The sequence below is a fragment of the Odocoileus virginianus genome, chromosome 25 (genome assembly GCF_023699985.2).
Source record: "Odocoileus virginianus isolate 20LAN1187 ecotype Illinois chromosome 25, Ovbor_1.2, whole genome shotgun sequence".
Taxonomy (NCBI): Eukaryota; Metazoa; Chordata; class Mammalia; order Artiodactyla; family Cervidae; genus Odocoileus; species Odocoileus virginianus.
In genome coordinates, this window is record NC_069698.1 from 47,404,832 (window position 1) to 47,425,064 (window position 20,233).

Here is a 20,233-nt window from a genome sequence, read left to right on the forward strand (position 1 = left end):
CTATAGTAAAGAGCACATATATTTTGAGGTCATTCATTCAGTTTTATGATACCGACAAATAATTCAGTTTTTTTCCGTGAGAAAATAATCTTCTCCTGGAAGCCCACTGTGTACAGTAATAATCAGTACAAGATTGGAGCTGGCTTGACCAGGATCCAAATGTCTGGATCTTTATTATTCACTGTAATACAAATGTATAATTAGATATGAAAATAAACCAGGAGGGAAAGAGGCTAAAAGCTTCTTTGATTGGTACACAGGATATGTGTACCAAGATTCTGCACCTTTTTAAAACAAATTTATTTATTTTTCATCTTGCCCAAGAATAGTTTTGTGCCTTACTCACTGTTTGATTACTCAAGTTTGACAAGAGGGCTCTTTTGAAGAAGTGTTAATATAAAATAAGGAAGGTTAAGATATTTACCTCAATTACTGCAAAAAATGAAAAAAGAATTCTGCTTTGAAATATAGAAAAATAAGTAGTTTCTTAAATAATTATGTAAATTCTGTGAATCTATTGGTCACTTCTATTTTTTTATATGATGCTTCTTTTAAAAAATGAAATAATTGATTTTGTTGATATTCTCAAAATCTAAATTTTGACCTTTGTTTTCTCTGTTTTATGTTTGACTTCTATTTCATTGATTTCTGTTCTTATCTCTGTAATTTGTGTCGTAAACTTACTTCTTGCTTAAATTGCTATTTTGTCTAACTGCCTCAGTATAAAGTACTCAATTTTCAAGTTTTCTTGAATTGTGAAAGTGTTAGTGGCTCAGTCATGTCTGACTCTTTGCGACCCCATGGACTGTAGCTTGCCAGGCTCCTGTGTCCATGGATTTCTCTAGGCAAGAATACTGGAGTGGGAGCTATTCTCTTCTCCAGGGGCTCTTCTCCGCCCAGGGATCAAACCCTGGACTCTTGCATTGCAGGTAGATTCTTTACCATCTAAGCCATACCCCAGGTACAAGAATATGAATTATCATGTGTGCATTACAATCTAAACTTTTCCTTTTACACAGCTATATCTTTAAATTTCACTGGGTTGTACCATCATTATCGTGCATTTTAAAATATTTTCAATTTCCATTGTGTTTTTTCTTTGATGTTGAAATTTTTATGAATAGTATTGACTAGTTTCTAGTCATATGAGGTTTTTTTATTTAAAAGTTTGTGGTTTACTTTTATCATATATCTACTGATTTTTTACCTTTTAAAAATTTATTGCTGGCAGTAAGTTGACCAATAAATCAAAGTTAAAGTCTAATGCCAGCATGTGCAATAGAATTTTCTCCTCCAAATGAAATTCACATTAATTAAATGTAATAAACCCCTTAATCCAAAAATAATGTGGTGGTTTGTTATCTGTTGATTTTCTAATTTTGTTCTCTTGTCTATTTGAGTGATTAAAATGAAAGATCAATATTCCCTTGTGAATGGGCTTTGAAATTTTAAGTGTGTCCAAGTCCTCAACTAATGTCTTCAGAATTTTGAGTGTGTTAATGTGGTAATTTCCTGGAAGTTCATAGTTTGAAGTCATAACTTTCTCTGGCTATAAATCTCAGAAGCAGAGGAGAGCAGAATTCACTCATGAACAATTTACTATGTGTCTGTTTCTGCAGAAGTACAGAATTAAGAAAGTAAGGAAATAATTTAGTTCACATGATTTGGTTCACATTTTTAAAAAGTAAATAAAGGACTAGTACACATTTGTAAGCTTGAAAAAAGAATGTCTATGAGCTTTCAATAGCTTAAGTTGACTTACCCCATTTTGGTTGGCAAAAGTTTCTGCATTTAGCATTTCAACAACCAGTTTCTCGTGTAATTTCTCTTATATATACGTAAGGAAGTTATCACTCAACCTAGGACCATGCTGTGTGCTAAGTTGCTGCAGTCGTTTCTGACTGCCTCCAGCCGGGCAGGCTCCTCTGTCCACGTGACCCTCCAGGAAGGGATCCTGGAGTGGGTTGCCATGCCCTCCTCCAGGGGCTCTTCCTGAATCAGAGACTGAATTTGTGTCTTTTATGTCTACTATATTGGCAGGCATGTTCTTTATCACTAGTCCCACCAAACAGATATATGGGCGGCTCTGAAAGGGTTTGGGTTCAGAAGGCATGGGTTTCATCTTGATGCCCTCCCAAGTCTCAAACTCAAAGCCGCTGAAAATGAGCTTCTAGAGCTGCCCATATGTCTGTTTTGGTTGCACCTCACCATGAAATTTGATTTTTTATAGTTCCTTTCTATGCTTTTATAAATATATAAAAATACAACTTGTCGTAAATGAGCCAAACATAAAAAATAAGTGCTTATCTTTGTCCAGAGCCAAGGAATCTAAAGAAATTTCCTATGCCTTATTTCATTATACTTTCAAACGGATCTATGAGGAATTCACTCATTACATTTAAGGTCCTTTTAGCACAAGAGAAAAGGGAGGCTCAGACTTGCCAGAGATGACATTTCTTCAAGGACATGGAAATGCTCTACTCGCTTCCTGAGGTGCATTAAATATAAGAGACACAAATCACTGCATAGATCCCCAAGTAGATCTTACTTATTGTATAGATGTAAAACTTGAGAACTAGAATTATTTGTTTCTAGATCTCAAAGAGAAGTTAATGGTAAGGCTAACAACAGAACACCTAACTCCTAAGCTTCATTTTAATGCATTTTCATTTCTGCCACATTTCTTCTTCTCTTCCCCATTATCATCACCACCATTACTGCTATCAGAATGCTTGGGAGATTTTCAGGGTTCTTAAACTGCTACTGGGAAATCTAAAGGGAAAAAAATAATTAAAGAAAACAGAAAATTTAATTTGGCATCTGCTGACAGAAACTGAAATAGTAATGTCACATTGCTCCCCTGTGAACACAGTCTTATTTTGTCTATAGCATCCATAATTTTTGAAAATGTAATAATTCAAGTTATCCCCACATGCAATTCCCCTCTTTGGCTTCGGGCAGTCTCTGATGATTAGAAATTAGCTGCATATTTCAGATGTGAAAGTGTTTCTCTGACCTCTGGAAATACTCTAGTTAAAAAGCAAGCTTCCTTTTAAAAAACAATCAGGGATATATTCAACAACAATTATACAGCAATAAAGTTTTGTGATAGGGCTTCCCTGGTGGCTCAGATGGTAAAGAATCTGCCTGCAATGCGAGAGACCCAGGTTCAATCACTGAGTCAGGAAGATTAGGAAATGGCAACCCACTCCAGGATTCTTGCCTGGAGAATTCCAAGGACAGAGGAGCCTGACAGGCTGCAGTCCATAGGATTGCAAATAGTCAGACACGACTGAGCTACTAACAGTGATGTACTAACACACAGATAGAAGTTACAATGTTGGGAAGAGTACATCTGTAATATCACAACTGGTGCTGAAGTTAAATATACTACTGCTTTATATCTTTAAAGATGTAAGAAGCAAAGTGTAAAAATTGTATCATTATTTCTCCAGAAACTGGTGCAGTCCCATACAAAGGGTGCTCTAGAAACAGCCGGTTCATATCCCTGAAAGCAAGCAGGACCCTGAGGGGTTCTGGGCACAGAAGTCTTTCTGTGTCCCCTTCTTTGAGTTCCAGGGAGCAAGTTCAAACATTTGCTAGTCAGGAAAGGGAGGGAATGCAGAAACAGGTGAGGAGAAGCCAGGAAACAATAGTGCAGGCTTGGGGCAAAGTCCTGCCATGTGTATCCCCTCCTTGAGGGATGCATAGAACAGTATCTTTGAACGTCTTTGCAGAATACTCTTGCCTGGAAAATCCCATGGATGGAGGAGCCTGGTACACTGCGGTCCATGGAGTCGCGAAGAGTAGGACACGACTGAGTGACTTCACTTACACTTTTCACTTTCACGCATTGGAGAAGGAAATGGCAACCCACTCCAGTGTTCTTGCCTGGAGAATCCCAGGGATGGGGGAGCCTGGTGGGCTGCTGTCTATGGGGTCACACAGAGTTGGACACGACTGAAGCAACTTAGCAGCAGCAGCAGAGTTAAAAACCTCATCAAATGGAAGATGTCACCTACTTGATGCAGCACTCTTCATTCCAGAGAAGGTTTGTCTCATCATCGCCTTATGCCAGATGATCTCTGGATTGAAGGAATGAGGGATACGTAGGCACCCTGAGCCTTTTCAGCCACCCTGCTCCCTGACTGCAAAACGCCTTCTGACCCTCCTCCGCCTGTAGTTGGATACAGTTTTGAAGGCATTAGCTGGCTGTGGCCCTCTTTGCCTGACAAAGCAATAAAGCTATTCTTTTTCTACTTCACCCAAAACTCTGTCTAGGAGATTGAAAGCAGTGTTGGGCTACAAAGGCCAGATTCAAGTCTTTGGTAACATTCTGAATTTATCAGGATCAAGATAAGGGTCTCTGTCCCAGCAACAGTGATTCTGGGTATTCAGTTCCCTGCAAAAGCAGCCTTCTCTCTACCAGATTCCCATTATCTCTCTTGTAGATCCTGCCCCTACTAAGCTGATGTCCTTCTGCTGTATTCCTTGTCCAAATGTTATACTCATTGGCTCTGAGAAATTTGAATTCAGTTCTGTTCCCAAACTCCTGCTGCCTAAGCTACTTTATTTCCAGGAATTGCCAGTCATCTTTTTACCAGTCAGCATGTGGTTCCTACTTCTAGGGATTAATTTATTCAGTTTCCCAGGAAACTCATCATGAGTCATTTCCATGCAATTGATTTCACCAATTTCTATTTATTTACTCTTGTCACTTTAGTGATTATAGATAACAGCTTTGTTCTCTCCCAACCTTAATTCCTATATTTTTTTATTAGTCATGCATCAGTATACCTTGTCAAACATCTTATCAGCACCAGTGAGTCCACAAAATAATATTCTTTCAACTCTGTTCTTATAGAATACTTGATGAACAACTTGTGTGATAAACAAATGTTTTATTACATTCTTTTTCAGGGAGAACACATTCATTCATATTATTCTCTATGTTAAGAAAAGTTTAAAATTATTATTTAAATGGGTTTCCATTTCTCTGAACTTACCAACTATCAAGGTTAATCAAATAAGGATTTAATTGCAATGGTAATTAAGGCTGTAAATGAGCATCTTATATAAGTACATTTAACAACAAGATCTTAATAACAATCTGAGATATCAGAGATGCCAACAAAGCTTCCCAGAGAAAATATTTTATAAACTCAGTCTGGAGAATGAGATAAACAGTTTTATTCATATGGAAACTGGAGCCACAGTACCCTATTAGATAACTACATCAATTTGAACAGAAATAACAAAACCTTAAGTAATGAAGTTGGCATACCTACACATACCCATCATATATTGCTACCTCTGTCTCTCATTTCTGCATAAATTTCTCCTTTTACTGCAAACCAACTGAACTTCTGTTCTCCCCTGAACACAATTGTGTATTTTTACCCTCTGCTTGGTCATTTCATTTCAGCTTCATCTATTTTCCTTAATCTATTCTCATGGCTCTTTGTTTTTGATATTTAAGACAATTCCAACTTTTAGATGCATTTTAAATGCCCTTTCCTTTATAATTATTCCACTACCAAATAAAAATTTTCATCTTTTGAAATTGGAGCTAAAATAAATTACAGTGAAATTTAAAGAGGGCGGTGATAAAGATAATATGGTGCAGTGAATATGGCAGTTTAAAATTAGAAGACATTTAGTTAGCAAAATGCTATATGCAAAGGTCCCATTTCCTAATCTAAAGAGTTTGAAAACGGAGATCCCAGGCTTATGAGGATAAGTGAGCAGGCACTCTGTTGCAGATTCCTAAGTGAACTAGGTAAGTAGTATTAGTCAGTTTTCATTCACTCCCCTGCTCAGATACAATCTGGTACTATAAACCATAGACTTTTAAAGGCAAAAAGATACATATTTATTAACTGCTGTTAATAGAGAAGGTAAGACACTACTCAGACATATAAACACACACAAATTCAGCTACAGTAACTTATTTCCACATTTCTAGTCATCATTGTACTATATGTCTTAGCCAGAACAGTAAGGCAAGAAAAAAAAAAATAAGGGCATAAATATCACCAAGAGAATAAGAAAGTTGTCTTTATTCACAGAAAAATGATTGTCTATATAAAACATCCTAAGGAATGTATGAAATTGCTATAGAAAGCTATTTTATTTCTATATATAAAATCAACATTACTTGAACAATTAAGTCTAAAATATGTTTTAAAAACAAAATATATAATCTAGAAATACATTTAATGATTCCAGATTCCCATACTTATAAAATATTTCAGAAAGAAATTAAATAAGACTCAAATAGAGATACATGTCATGGGTTGAAAGCTGTCATTACATCTAAATGTATATTGATAGATTCAATACATCTGACCAAAAATGCCAGGAGGGATTTTATAGAATCAGAAAAATTGATTCTGAAATTTATATGGGAGAGTAAGAATAGCCAAAACAACTTTCAAAAAGAGAATTAAATTTGAAAGACTTTTATTATATCATTTCAGGGCATAATATAAAGATATGTCAATGTATTTTGGTACTGAGAAAATTATAGGTGATTATTCAGTGGAACAGAATAGAGATCTGAAATAGACTCACAGGTATACTATCGATTTCTTTTTACAAAATGTCCAATAACTCAAATGTGGAAAATGTATTTTCAATAAATGGCATTAAAATCACTGGATATATAAAAGTGATTTTTAAAAAGGGGGCAAAGATGTGTTGGGCAACACTATTATACCTCTGCTGAAAACCATTAAACAGTTCTTTTTGCTTTTAGAAGTAAGTGCTCCAGAATTAGACACCTAAGACCTAGAGAAAAGAGCTCCTAAATCTTTCTGGCCTAATTTCAAGTCACTCTTCCCTTTTCCCTCAATGACCAGACAAATGGCTTTCCATCTCATAGGGCACATATCAAAGCTTTGGTGCTAAAACACTTGTTCTCAATGACTGTGGCTTTGTAGTAGAGTCTGAAATCAGGCAGGTTGATTCCTCCAGTTCCATCTTCTTTCTCAAGATTACTTTGGCTATTCAAGGTTTTTTGTATTTCCACACAAATTGTGAAATTATTTGTTCTAGTTCAGTGAAAAATATCATTGGTAGCTTGATAGGGATTGCATTGAATCTATAGATTGCTTTGGGTAGTATAGCCATTTTGACAATATTGATTTTTTCAATCCATGAACATAGTATATTTCTCCATCTGTTTGTGTCCTCTTTGATTTCTTTCATTAGTGTTTTATAGTTTTCTATGTATAGGTCTTTTGTTTCTTTAGGTAGATATATTCCTAAGTATTTTATTTTTTTTGTTGCAATGGTGAATGGTATTGTTTCCTTAATTTCTCTGTTTTCTCATTGTTAGTGTATAGGAATGCAAGGGATTTCTGTGTGTTAATTTTATATCCTGCAACATTACTGTATTCATTGATTAGCTCTAGTAATTTTCTGGTGGAGTCTTTAGGGTTTTCTATGTAGAGGATCATGTCTTCTGCAAACAGAGAGAGTTTCACTTCTTCTTTTCCTATCTGGATTTCTTTTATTTCTCTTTCTGCTCTGATTGCTGTGGCCAAAACTTCCAAAACTTTGTTGAATATTAGTGGTGAGAGTGGGCACCCTTATCTTGTTCCTGATTTCAGGGGAAATGCTTTCAATTTTTTGCCATTGAGGGTAATGCTTGCTGTGGGTTTGTCATATATAGTTTTTATTATGTTGAGATATGTTCCTTCTATTCCTGCTTTCTGGAGAGTTTTAATCATAAATGGATGTTGAATTTTGTCAAAGGCTTTCTCTGCATCTATTGAGATAATCATATGGTTTTTATCTTTCAATTTGTTAATGTGGTGTATTACATTGATTGACTTGCAGATATTAAAGAATCCTTGCATTCCTGGGATAAAGCACACTTGGTCATGATGTATGATCTTTTAAATATGTTGTTGGATTCTGTTTGCTAGAATTTTGTTAAGGATTTTTGCATCTATGTTCATCAGTTATATTGGCCTGCAGTTTTCTTTTTTTTGTGGCATCTTTGTCTGGCACAAAGACAGAAATATAGATCAATTTAACAGAATAGAAAGCCCAGAGATAATTCCACAAACCTATGGACTCCTTATCTTCAACAAAGGAGGCAAGAATATACAATGGAAAAAAGACAACCTCTTTAACAAGTGGTGCTGGGAAAACTGGTCAACCACTTGTAAAAGAATGAAACTAGAACACTTTCTAACACCATACACAAAAATAAACTCAAAATGGATGAAAGATTTAAATGTAAGACCAGAAACTATAAAACTCCTAGAGAAGAACATAGGCAAAACACTCTCCAACATATATCACAGCAGGATCCTCTATGACACACCTCCCAGAATATTGGAAATAAAAGCAAAAATAAACAAATGGGACCTAATGAAACTTAAAAGCTTTTGTACAACAAAGGAAACTATAAGCAAGGTGAAAAGACAGCCCTCAGAATGGGAGAAAATAATAGCAAACGAAGCAACAGACAAAGGATTAATCTCAAAAATATACAAGCAACTCCTCCAGCTCAACTCCAGAAAAATAAATGACCCAATCAAAAAATGGGCCAAAGAACTAAAGAGACATCTCTCCAAAGAAGACATACAGATGGCTAACAAACACATGAAAAGATGCTCAACATCACTCATTATCAGATAAATGCAAATCAAAACCACAATGAGGTACCATTACATGCCAATCAGGATGGCTGCTATCCAAAAATCTACAAGCAATAATTGCTGGAGAGGGTGTGGAGAAAAGGGAACCCTCTTACACTGTTGGTAGGAATGCAAACTAGTACAGCCGCTATGGAGAACAGTGTGGAGATTCCTTAAAAAACTGGAAATAGAACTGCCATGTGACCTAGCAATCCCACTTCTGGGCGTACACACCGAGGAAACCAGATCTGAAAGAGACACGTGCACCCCAATGTTCATCGCAGCACTGTTTATAATTGTAAGGACATGGAAGCAACCTCGATGCCCATCAGCAGACGAATGAATAAGGAAGCTGTGGTACATATACACCATGGAATATTACTCAGCCATTAAAAAGAATTCATTTGAATCAGTTCTAATGAGATGGATGAAACTGGAGCCCATCATACAGAGTGAAGTAAACCAGAAAGATAAAGACCATTACAGTATACTAACACATATATATGGAATTTAGAAAGATGGTAATGATAACCCTATATGCAAAACAGAAAAAGAGACACAGATGTACAGAACAGACTTTTGGACTCTGTGGGAGAAGGCGAGGGTGGGATGTTTCGAGAGAACAGCATCGAAACATGTATATTATCTAGGGTGAAACAGATCACCAGCCCAGGTTGGATGCATGAGACAAGTGCTCAGGCCTGGTGCACTGGGAAGACCCAGAGGAATTTGGTGGAGAGGGAGGTGGGAGGTGGGATCGGGATGGGGAACACATGTAACTCCATGGCTGATTCATGTCAATGTACGACAAAACCCGCTACAATATTGTAAAGTAATTAGCCTCCAACTAATAAAAATAAATGGAGAAAAAAAATCAAAAAATAAAAATAAAAACCAAAAACAAAACACTTGTTCTCCATGTCCCACGTATCTATCCTCTACTTTTTTTTATTTTTAACCTTTTTTCTCTGTACTTATACTTTAGACCCATTTCAAATGCTCTTTCTCTGGGAATTCTTTCTTTACTTATAAGGTATATGTTGCTTAACATATATTACTGTGTCATCAAGGACTTATTCACAACTCATTATTTATATAGCATTCACTTTCTCTGTTAGACTTTCACTCTAGTTAGAAGGAATAGCATACATTTCTCACTCTGTATTTCATTTTTCATTATGGAGTAATACACAAAATAATTTTATTAAAGAAATATATTCAACAGTATATTTCCATAGCACAGATTTTGGCTCACAGTAAAGATTTAATGAAAATATTGTGAAAAATAGTAATACTGGCCAAACGTTTAGCTATGTGTTCGGAGGTGTGACTAATTTAAAAAAAGAGCACAAGGGGTTTGGGGAGGATACAGTTGTTCACTGTAATCACTAACGAGGTAACGATTAATAAATGGAAATTGTTGAAATGGAAATCGATGCCTAAAAACGACTCATGAGAAAATTTCCTGGGAGAATGGATATATTTATTCTCAGAAATCAGAACTGGAAACAAGTTGGTAGACAGATAATCAGCAGTTTCTGGAACTTTAGTTGTGTGGGCAGCAGCTTGGGACACAAAACCCTGTGTTCGCATCTCCACGGTGTTAGGCATTTGTGAAAGCACGCAGCAGGAGGCATCAGGAAGCTGGAAGCCAGACAAGTGCCAGCCGGTCTGCGCCTAGTTGTGTAGAGTAGGATTAAGTTAGTGAATCTGAATGGACACTATGCTATTCACTGTCCTACAATTAAGTGATGAAATATAGAAAGAATAAAATCTGTACTCCGGGAAGTTTATAATGCCAGAGATTTGGAACAGAGGACGATGCAGCTTCGCTAGTGGTAATTGTAAAATACCAGCTCAGGAGTTATGCGTTTCCTGTTGTAAAATAATACTGTTTTCTTATTTTGACTATCAACCTGAAATGGGATACTATATTTAACTTCAGGCATAATTGTAATGTTACAAATTCATTGTCTCCACCATTGAATTTTAGTGATTGCTTATGATCTCATTGTATCACTATTTACACTCAATCAATCTTTGAGTTATTTTTATAAATTTGCTCATTAGTTTTGGTAGGGAGAATAATGGCCCCTTAAATATATTCATATATCTTATGAATATGGTATGTTATATAGCAAGAGTAATGAAAGTAGTAATGGAATTAAAGTTGCTAATCAGTTGATACTAAATAGAGATATCACCAGGTGAACCCAACGTGCTTATAAGCATTCTTGAAAATGGAGGAGAAAGGCAGAAGAGTAGACCAGAGCCATATCAATACAAGGAGGATTTTACCCACCATTGCTGACTTTGGAGGAAGTACTTCGGAGGAAGTGGGGCACAGGCTAAAGAATTTGGGTGGCCTCTAGAAGACAAACAAACAAAAAGAAGACAAGTAAATAGGCTTTCCCCTAGATCCTCTGGAAAGAAATGAAGCCCTGCTAGCACCATGATTTTAGTCGAGTGAGACTGTCTGACATTTGTCCTACAGAATTATAATAAAATGCTATTAAGCCATATATTATATACAGCATATGGCTTATTTGAAAAATTTGTTATAGCAATTATAAAACAACTAAGATATTAGTATGTTCCTAAAGTCAGAAAACTTTCCACTCCTGAGTCTCAAATTTGGAGACATTAACAAAGCATCGTCGGCTTGGCCAAAAATCTGCAGGTGTTTCCCATGAGTGCTCTGCTATTGCTTATGTTTCGAGATGTGAAATTTGACTATTTCTTCTGATTGGAGATTAGGCACATGAGACCAACTTGGATCATTAAAATTCATGAGCAAGACTGTTTATAGAAGTTTATTGTTTGCCATTTAAATTTTTATATTTCAATGGCTGATGACTTTTCCCCCTTTTTTTTTCTCATTATTCCTTCATGTTTTTAGTTATACAAACACTGTAGCTATTCTGTAAACATGGGGTGGGAGAAGGAAGAAGGATAAGAAGATAAGAAAGAGAAGGAGCATATGGAGGAAGAAATAAGAGAGAATGGTACAGTTGGAATAAAGTCATTCTACTTCCATGACTCTACAATAACTTGCTGTGTAATCTTGTAAAAAGATATTTAACTATTCTGTGTTTCAATTTCCACCTTTGTAGTATGAGTAGCTTGGATATAATAAACACTACAACTCATTTCTTATTTTATATTTTATCATGTTAGTAGTAAAAAAAGTAAACAGAATATGATGAGAAGACTGAGAAATGTTTATAAGACTAGATTTTTGATGAACCTCTCTTATTCTGCATCTAATTTCTTAATTTCAGGAATGTTTGAAAATCTTACAAAGAATAGGAAAATATTTATTTTTCCTAAATAGAATGCTACTTGTTCTGCATAAAGATTAAATTTTCAGTTCTCATTGTACTATCTCTGTTACTACTTTACTTTATATAACACTTGTATGTAAGATAGAAGAATGACACTTAAAAAAGAATATCCAATTTTATTTCAATATATAATTGAAACATTCATTTGATGATATTAAAGCTTTCTTGTGTGCAGTTAGATTCTGTTTCTCTGTTGCTTAAGAACCCAGGTGCAACCTCACACCTGCTGAGCCTAGTTCCTTCTCATCTAAGTTTGTTGCCTGTCTTCTTATACAAATGGTGATAATTTGAGCAGATTGAAAACAGTAATTGGGGTACAGGGATTTAGTCAATTAAAAAAAAGAGGGAAAATTTCCTGCAAGGTGATTATCTAAAGCTCAGAGGTGTTCTTTTCTCTAAAAATGTACAGCCACACACTAGTCTTCCATTTTAATACCCTTCATGCCCAGGTCTCATCACAGAAGCCTACATTTTATTCCTGTATTCTTTAAACCACTCTTGTACATGATGCCTTTCAAGCTGTATGGTCTGTTTTTACCATGTGAATAAAGGTATTCAAATCTCTTGAGATTTTCTTTTAGAGTAAGGCTGTATGTAGAAGCTGCAGGCATCCAGGGAAAATTCTTGGTTAAAGAAAGAAAACTGTCTGGAGTAGGAGATGGCAACCTACTCTGTTGGACACAACTGAGTGACTGAACAGTAACAAAAACCAGTATTCTTGTCTGGAAAATTCTGTGGACAAAGGAGACTACAGTCCATGGGGTTGAAAAGAGTTGGACACGACTGAATGACAGCACCAGCAAAATTAGTGCATAGCTCCCTAAATCTGAGCTTTCCAAAGCCAACTAATAGAAGCAATGACAATACAAATCTTAGTTGACACATTGCTAATAAATAACAACATTCACAGCATATTTGGATGGCAGAATAAAGAGTTTATTAAAATCAAATTATTTGACCTTCCATCTATCTTTGGGAGAATTGCAAAACCGTAAATTCTATTTACCATTCAATTTTAATTTCTCATTAACTATGTAGGTTGATAGAGTTAATTGATCACCCCCAGTCTGAGGGTTAGAGAGGTAAAGAATTGTCAGTGATCAGGAAATATTAGAATACTTTTCAATGGAGCAGATTAAGATAACAGATAATCAGGTTACAGAATCTAAATTTCTCAAATGAATTTGACTCTTCTACAAGTCAATCAGAAGAAGCCAGATCTACAGGTTGGTCAATAGCAAGATGAATGGAAACTTCGGCAGGGAAAATTAATTGGGTGCCAGAATCTGGATCCACAGCCCAGGGAAGGGAAGCCACAGATTCCATAGCTCAGGCGTCTGAAGCTACGAGATCCACAGCCCCCTGAGTAGCAGCTTCTGGATCCAGAGCTCAGGGAGCTGCAGCTGCTGGACCTGAAGCCCAGAGACCCAGGGAGAGTCGTCTGGCAGGGACTGGAGAACGTGGGGGTCCTCGGGTGGTAGCAGGACGTCTGGCAGGGACGGGACACCACACGGAACTTCTGGGTCCTGATGGGCTCACAGCAGGTCTCCTGGCTGCAGAGAGAGGAGCCCAGCCGGCAGGAGCTGCGAGGGCAGAGGTCAGCGCTGTAGACCAGGTTGCTGGGGAAGGAGGAGCCACAGGAGGTGCCTGGGTAGCGCAGGTGGTCCCCGAGGGAGCAGGAGGAGAAGTTTCTAGAACAGCAGGTGTAGGACATGTTGACAGGAGATGCGTGTTCAGCTGAGCTATAGCGAGAAGATTCTGAGTTTGAATGTAGCCTTCTGGACAGATGTGCTTATATATACTCTCAGCAGGAAGTGTGGTAACCTACAGGATCATTTTTTCCATACTTGTGTTCCCTTGTTTACATGCATATAACTTAGCAATCTTCTCTATAATTGCAGTTGGAATGGTTCTCCTCATATTGTATTTATGGATGCTATAATTTTGGTGTTATAGCCAAGGCCAGTGAACTACACCTATGTTAGAAATGCTATGACTGTTTCACACTAATGCTTATTCCATCATAGTCAAGAAAGGCTTTCCTTTTCCTCTTGGCATAATCTTTGGGTGTTTTGCTTCTGCCAATGATGAGAAAATGCTTTTCTCAAATGGCAGTTTCATAAGATAAAATTATTTTTCTTCTTTGTCAATGGATCAGAGGTATAACTTTGGCTTGAATGAAGAACCTACTAAATACTGACTTTACTTGTTCTCATGTCTTTTCAGAGGATGAGATGGTTGGATGGCATCACCAACTCAATGGACATGAGTTTGGGTAAACTCCAGGAGTTGGCGGTTCATGGGGTCGCAAAGAGTCAGACACGACTGAGTGACTGAACTAAACTGATGTCTTCTTATCCTCCATTATTGTCCATCCATTGCATTCTGTTATGCATGTGTCTCAGATACAATGGAGAGGAAAAATTACCAGCCAGGACATTTTTTTGAGTACCATTGATGGTTAGAACCAGAGAGAAACCTTTGTATCTATTTGGATACTTGGTGACAGTGAGGGACAGAACCAAGACAGAGTCACAAGGGAAGGCCAGTTTGGACCCTTATGAAAAGCATCAAAGAGCTAAGAAATATTGAGATGAGGGAAGGAAACAATTGAGTTTCAGATTCAGTGGACCTGATATGAGACCTGTAGTCTTAACAGGTTGGCATCTGTACATGTAGAAGCCCTAAGAATTTCCTTTTCAGATCTCCATCTACAAGAGGCTTGATTGGCCAGGACATCCCCCCTGCTCCCTGCTCCCGCAACTCCATGCTATGGTCCAAAATCTAATACTGCATTGGTAGGAAAGCCTCTCTCTCTATAGGGCTGCTCCTAGGCAATGATAGGAGAGATATTAGAAGGCATCCTTCTTAGGACACATGGGATCCTTTGCTGGCCAACAATTGAGGATCTCCAATGGTCTTGAGAAACTGTCCACAATCTGTGGCTGCCTGGAGAATGCCTGTCTATCTTCTCACCATGATGAGACTCTCAAGGAAGCCTGACAAGTCTCCTAGCCTTCTTCCCCTCTTCCCAACACGCTTCTCTCACAGCCATTTCCCCATAAGTCTTTGTACCTTTAGGTCTGTCTCAGAGTCATTTCTGCTAAAACCCATCTTTCAGTCACCTCAACCTTAGGCCAGTTCTACTCATTTCTTGAGTACCATTTCACACATCAGATGGTGCATCAACTTTGATAAATCCTAAACTATTGTTTAGATATGTTAGATAGTATCACTGACTTAATGGGCACAAATCTGAGCAAACTCCAGAAAATAGTGGAGGGCACAGGAGCTTGGCACGCTGCAGTCCTTGGGGTCACAAAGAGTCAGACACAACTTAGTGACTGAACAACAACAACAGTGAAACAATTATCTCTTCAAATACTGTTTCCATCCCATATTTATCTCCTTTTTTCCTGAGATTCCAATTATAAGCAAAATACACTATAAATTCTCTCTCTATATATATATGCCTCTCATAGTCTTTTCTCTATTTTCAGTCTTTTTATCTTTTTTACCCTGTAGTTTGGGATTTCCCTCTATTCCATCTTCTAATTCACTAACTGTCTATTCAGTTTAGTCACTCAGTCATGTCCGACTCTTTGCAACACCATGGACTGCAGCACACCAGGCCTCCCTGTCCATCACCAACTCCTAGATGTTGCTCAAATTCATGTCCATTGAGTAGGTGATACCATCCAGCCATTTTATCCTCTGACATACCCTTTTCCTCCTGCCTTCAGTCTTTCCCAATGAACCCATCAGGGTCTTTTCCAGTGAATCAGTTCTTTGCATCAGGTGGCCAAAGTATTGGAGCTTCAGCTTCAGCATCAGTCCTTCCAATGAACATTCAGGACTGATTTCCTTTAGGATGGACTGGTTTGATCTCCTTGTAGTCTGAGTGACTCTCAAGAGCCTTCTCCAACACCACAGTTCAAAAGCATCATCTATTAGGCAATGTTTAATCTACTGATAAAACATTTCAATAGTTTTTCCAAATCAGTTATTATTTAATAAATTTATAAACTTTCAGTTAGATTCTGTTGTCTAGTTTTCATCTTCTGCCCCAAATCCTCAAATTATCTTCAATTCTGAAACACAACTATTCCTTGATAGCAATATTTCCCTGTTTCCTATTACTAAATTCATAACAAGTAGCTTAATGTCTGATTTTCCCAAGACTATTATATAGATTATGGATTTCAGATTGTATTTTCTGGTGCTATATTTTGTTCAGTTTTATTTTGTTACATTCAGTATTTTTAATGTTACTATTTTTGGTAAGTTTATAATAGCTTTATTAGAAAATAAAATAACAAAATATTGCTATCAACCATAACATTATATTTGCTTGAGTCTGGAATATAGTTTATTTATTATATAGTCTGGAAAATAGTTTTATTTTAACACTGAATATTTTGTGAATGAACTTTGAAAGTAGCTATTTATACATTCAGAATATGATAAAATTAAGTAAACTTTGTTTTTAACCTTTGATTCTATAGTTAAAGAGAAACTATATATATATATATATATATATATATATATATATACACACACACATATATATATATGAAAAACAGAAGAGTGAGAAAATCTAAGTTAAATACATTAAAAGGAGGAAGGAAAAACAGTAGGGTGAGAGCAGGAAGAGGAGAGAAAGAGAGAGATTTATACATCCTTCATAAGAAAAGAGAACTGGAAAAAAAATCTTCACATATAGGCAGAAAACTGCAGCTCTGCAAATGCCGGGAAGTCAAAGCCTATGCAGAGAAAAACTAGAGCTATTCTAAGACAATAGAAACCCTGCATTGCTGTTCAGTTGCTCATTCATGTCCAGCTCTCTGCGACCCCATGGATTGCAGCACACCAGGCTCCTCTGTCCTTCACTACCTCCTGGAGCTTGCTCAAACTCATGTCCATTGAGTCAATGATGCCATCCAACCATCACACCCTCTGTCATCCCTTTCTCCTGCTGCCTTTGATCTTTCCCAGCATCAGGGTCTCTTCCAATAAGTTGGGCTTCACATCAGGTGGCCAAAGTATGGGAGCTGCAGCTTCAGCAGATGATAAAAGGACCAATATATCAAAATTCATAAAATATACTAATTATGATATTTTTAATTATAAAGACATTAAGGAATAGGTAATAATATCAGTACAATAGAAAAAATTCTTTTCCTAAGCCTTCTCAGTGTTTCACTTTCAACTGTTTCCTTCTCTCACCATACCAGTGTCTCCGTCTTAACTAAATAGACATGGGCCAGATTGATCTCCCCTGGATACTATTTCAGCTGAACCTCTTTTTTTGGCCATCTTATCTTTACATACACAGAAAGCTGTCTTTATGTTCCTAGCCATTTCTCTCTCAGTCTCTTATTTTATCTATTTTTGGTCGCCATTGGATTAGAGGCATACTGTATAACTGTGATCTTTGGTGTATTTTCTATTGCTGCCATAACAGATTACCGCCGAGTGATTTTGGAGAATGGGAGTAAATGGTGACAAAGTGGATCATTTCAGGAAAGCTTCAAAACTGTGCCTCTGATCCACTGTACCAGAGGAAAATCCATCTTATTCCACACTCTTAGGAGGAAAACAGTCACCAGCAAAACCAGATGTAGATACATAGGAAGCGGGTTAGCGTAAATCGGAAAAAAGCTTTCCTGGTCATGACGCTTCCCTGGCCATGATGGGATGTGCATTAATAGGAAACAGTCATAGCATTTCTGACATAGCAGTAGTTCATTGGCTTTGGCTATGACAACAGAATTACAGCATCCATAAAAACAAATGCGAGAAACTATTCGTATGCAACTGCAATTACCGAGAAGTCTACTGAATTACACATATGCAAAAGAGGAAATCTCATGTAGGAATCATGATCCCTTGGTGTGCCACACCCATTGTTGGAAGTATAAAAATGCCACAGTGCAGGAGAGACATTCAAATTCAGAATCTTCTCACTGCAACTCAACTGAACTCACATCTCCTGTCAACATGTCCTACAACTGCTGCTCTGGAAACTTCTCCTCCCGCTCCCTTGGGAGCTACCGGCGATACTCATGTTCCTCCTTCCCCAGCAACCTGGTCTACAGCGCTGACCTCTGCCCTCGCAGCTCCTGCCAGCTGGGCTCCTCTCTCTGCAGCCAGGAGACCTGCTGTGAGCCCATCAGGAACCAGACGTTCCGTGTGGTGTCCCGTCCCTGCCAGACGTCTTGCTACCGCCCGAGGACCCCCACGTTCTCCAGTCCCTGCCAGACGACTCTCCCTGGGTCTCTGGGCTTCAGGTCCAGCAGCTGCAGCTCCCTGAGCTCTGGATCCAGAAGCTGCTACTCAGGGGGCTGTGGATCCCGTGGCTTCAGACGCCTGAGCTATGGAATCTGTGGCTTCCCTTCCCTGAGCCATGGATCCGGATTCTGCCGTCCAACCTACTTTTCATCCAGTAGTTGCCATTCATCATGTTATAGACCAACCTGTGGATCTGGCTTCTATCGTTCAATTTGTTGAAGGTCTAAATCCTTTTGCATATTGAGATCAAAGTCTCTCTCAATATAGCCATCGTTTTCCTTCTCACACTTACCACCCATCTTATATTCTTAACTCATCATTTCCTTGCATCACCAACTTTTGAGGGACTCTAAACTTAGTGAGTAAACCAATAATGAAGTTTTAATACATGTACTATTGGATTGAAAATATGCTATTGGATTTTCATGGAAAAGCATTTGAAAATGAAAATTTTAATCTAATAAATTTACATCATCTGGCATTGAAATGTATGGTTTGTCTTATTATCTGCCTATAGTTTAATCAGGATTCTGGAATTTTAAATAAAGATCAATGTGCCTCTGAAACTGGATGTGAAAACACACATTTGAAAGATTTTAGCAAATTTCCATTGTCATTGCATATGTTTCCTAGTGGGAGTAATTATTTCCTGGAGGCCCATATTTTATTTGCCTCAATATCAGTGATATTTGCCTGAAGATGGAGGCATGGATTTCTGCTAATAGTGGAAAACAAAGAAACTGGTGTTTAACTAGAAATGCAGGCAATAAGAATCCAGTATAATTTACAAGATGAGATAATATGTAGACCAAAAACATACTGAAAGTCTAGTATCTGAATGTAGATTTTCAGCTAAGAGAAAAAAATAAGGCTTTAAACAACTCTGAGGATAGATGCTTTGTTCTCTGTTGGTAGGCGTTAAGTGCCGTAATGCTTCCCTGAGCCTGGTCCCAGTGCATGATCCATTAACTGAGCCGTACCTGTGAACATTAGTAAAGAGATTCACAATGATTTTAACTGGGGAGTAACTGGGTCAAGGAGTGGGTGCTAATTCTCTCCAGTCGTATCTCAATCTTTGCAACCCGTGGATTGTATCCCACCAGGCTCCTCAGTCCGTGGGATTTTCCAGGCAAGAAGACTGAAGTGGGTTTCCATTTCTTTCTCCAGGGGATCTTCCTGACCCACGGATCGAACCCATGTCTCTTAGGTCCTCTGCATGGACAGTGCCACCTGGGAAGCCCACTGGGTTAAGGAGATGTGCGATAACTTCCCGATGCTTCCTCAAGGCTCAACCTGAATTTCTAACAGCAACGCACATGGAGCAGTGTTGAATAAGCATCTGTATCCTCTAGTCTTAGGCTGTATGCTTTTCCCCCTAAAGCAGAGCTGAAGTCAAAATCATGAGTACAGACTGTGTATTTGTCACAAGATACCAGGCAACTGGGGCTTCCCAGGTGAGGCTAGTGGTAAAGAACCTGCCTGCCAGTGCAAGAGACATAAGAGATATGGGTTCGATACTTAGATCAGGAAGATCCCCTAGAGGAGGGCATGGCAACCCACTCCAGAGTTCTTGCCTGGAGAATCCCACAGACAGAGGAGACTGGTGGGCTACTGTCCAGTAGATTGCACAGTCAAACAGCTGAAGCAACTTAGCACGCACGCGTGCACAGCATGCATCAGGCAAATAGTATGGGAGACTATGGAAGGTGAAAGAATCAAAGAGAAAAAATCCTACAAAGGAACATATTTTTTTTTGTTGTTGTTGCTGACTTTATGATGGTCAATGAGGACTCAGTCTTTCAAGGTCTTTTTAGAAACATATGGTATAATTTTGGAATTGTCCACCCCTGGATCTGATCAACAAACAGGGAGAATCATTTATCCATCAACTTGTGCTTCCCGCTGCTGGAATTTTTCCGGGCTGTGTATTAATTTTCCAGAACCTCA

The 20,233-nt window shown here is 37.9% G+C and overlaps 2 protein-coding genes across 2 annotated transcripts; one reads left to right on the top strand and one right to left on the bottom strand.

Annotated features, from left to right (window-relative positions):
- Positions 1-13,226: 13,226 nt before the first annotated feature.
- LOC110142986 (keratin-associated protein 13-1-like) lies at positions 13,227-13,709 on the bottom strand. The gene has a single exon (XM_020902478.2). The coding sequence runs from the start codon at positions 13,707-13,709 to the stop codon at positions 13,227-13,229; it is 483 nt and encodes a 160-aa protein (XP_020758137.2).
- A 3,899-nt stretch (positions 13,710-17,608) lies between these two features.
- On the top strand, positions 17,609-18,505 carry LOC110142985 (keratin-associated protein 13-1-like). The gene has a single exon (XM_020902477.2). The coding sequence runs from the start codon at positions 17,789-17,791 to the stop codon at positions 18,503-18,505; it is 717 nt and encodes a 238-aa protein (XP_020758136.2). The 5' UTR covers positions 17,609-17,788.
- Positions 18,506-20,233: the final 1,728 nt, after the last annotated feature.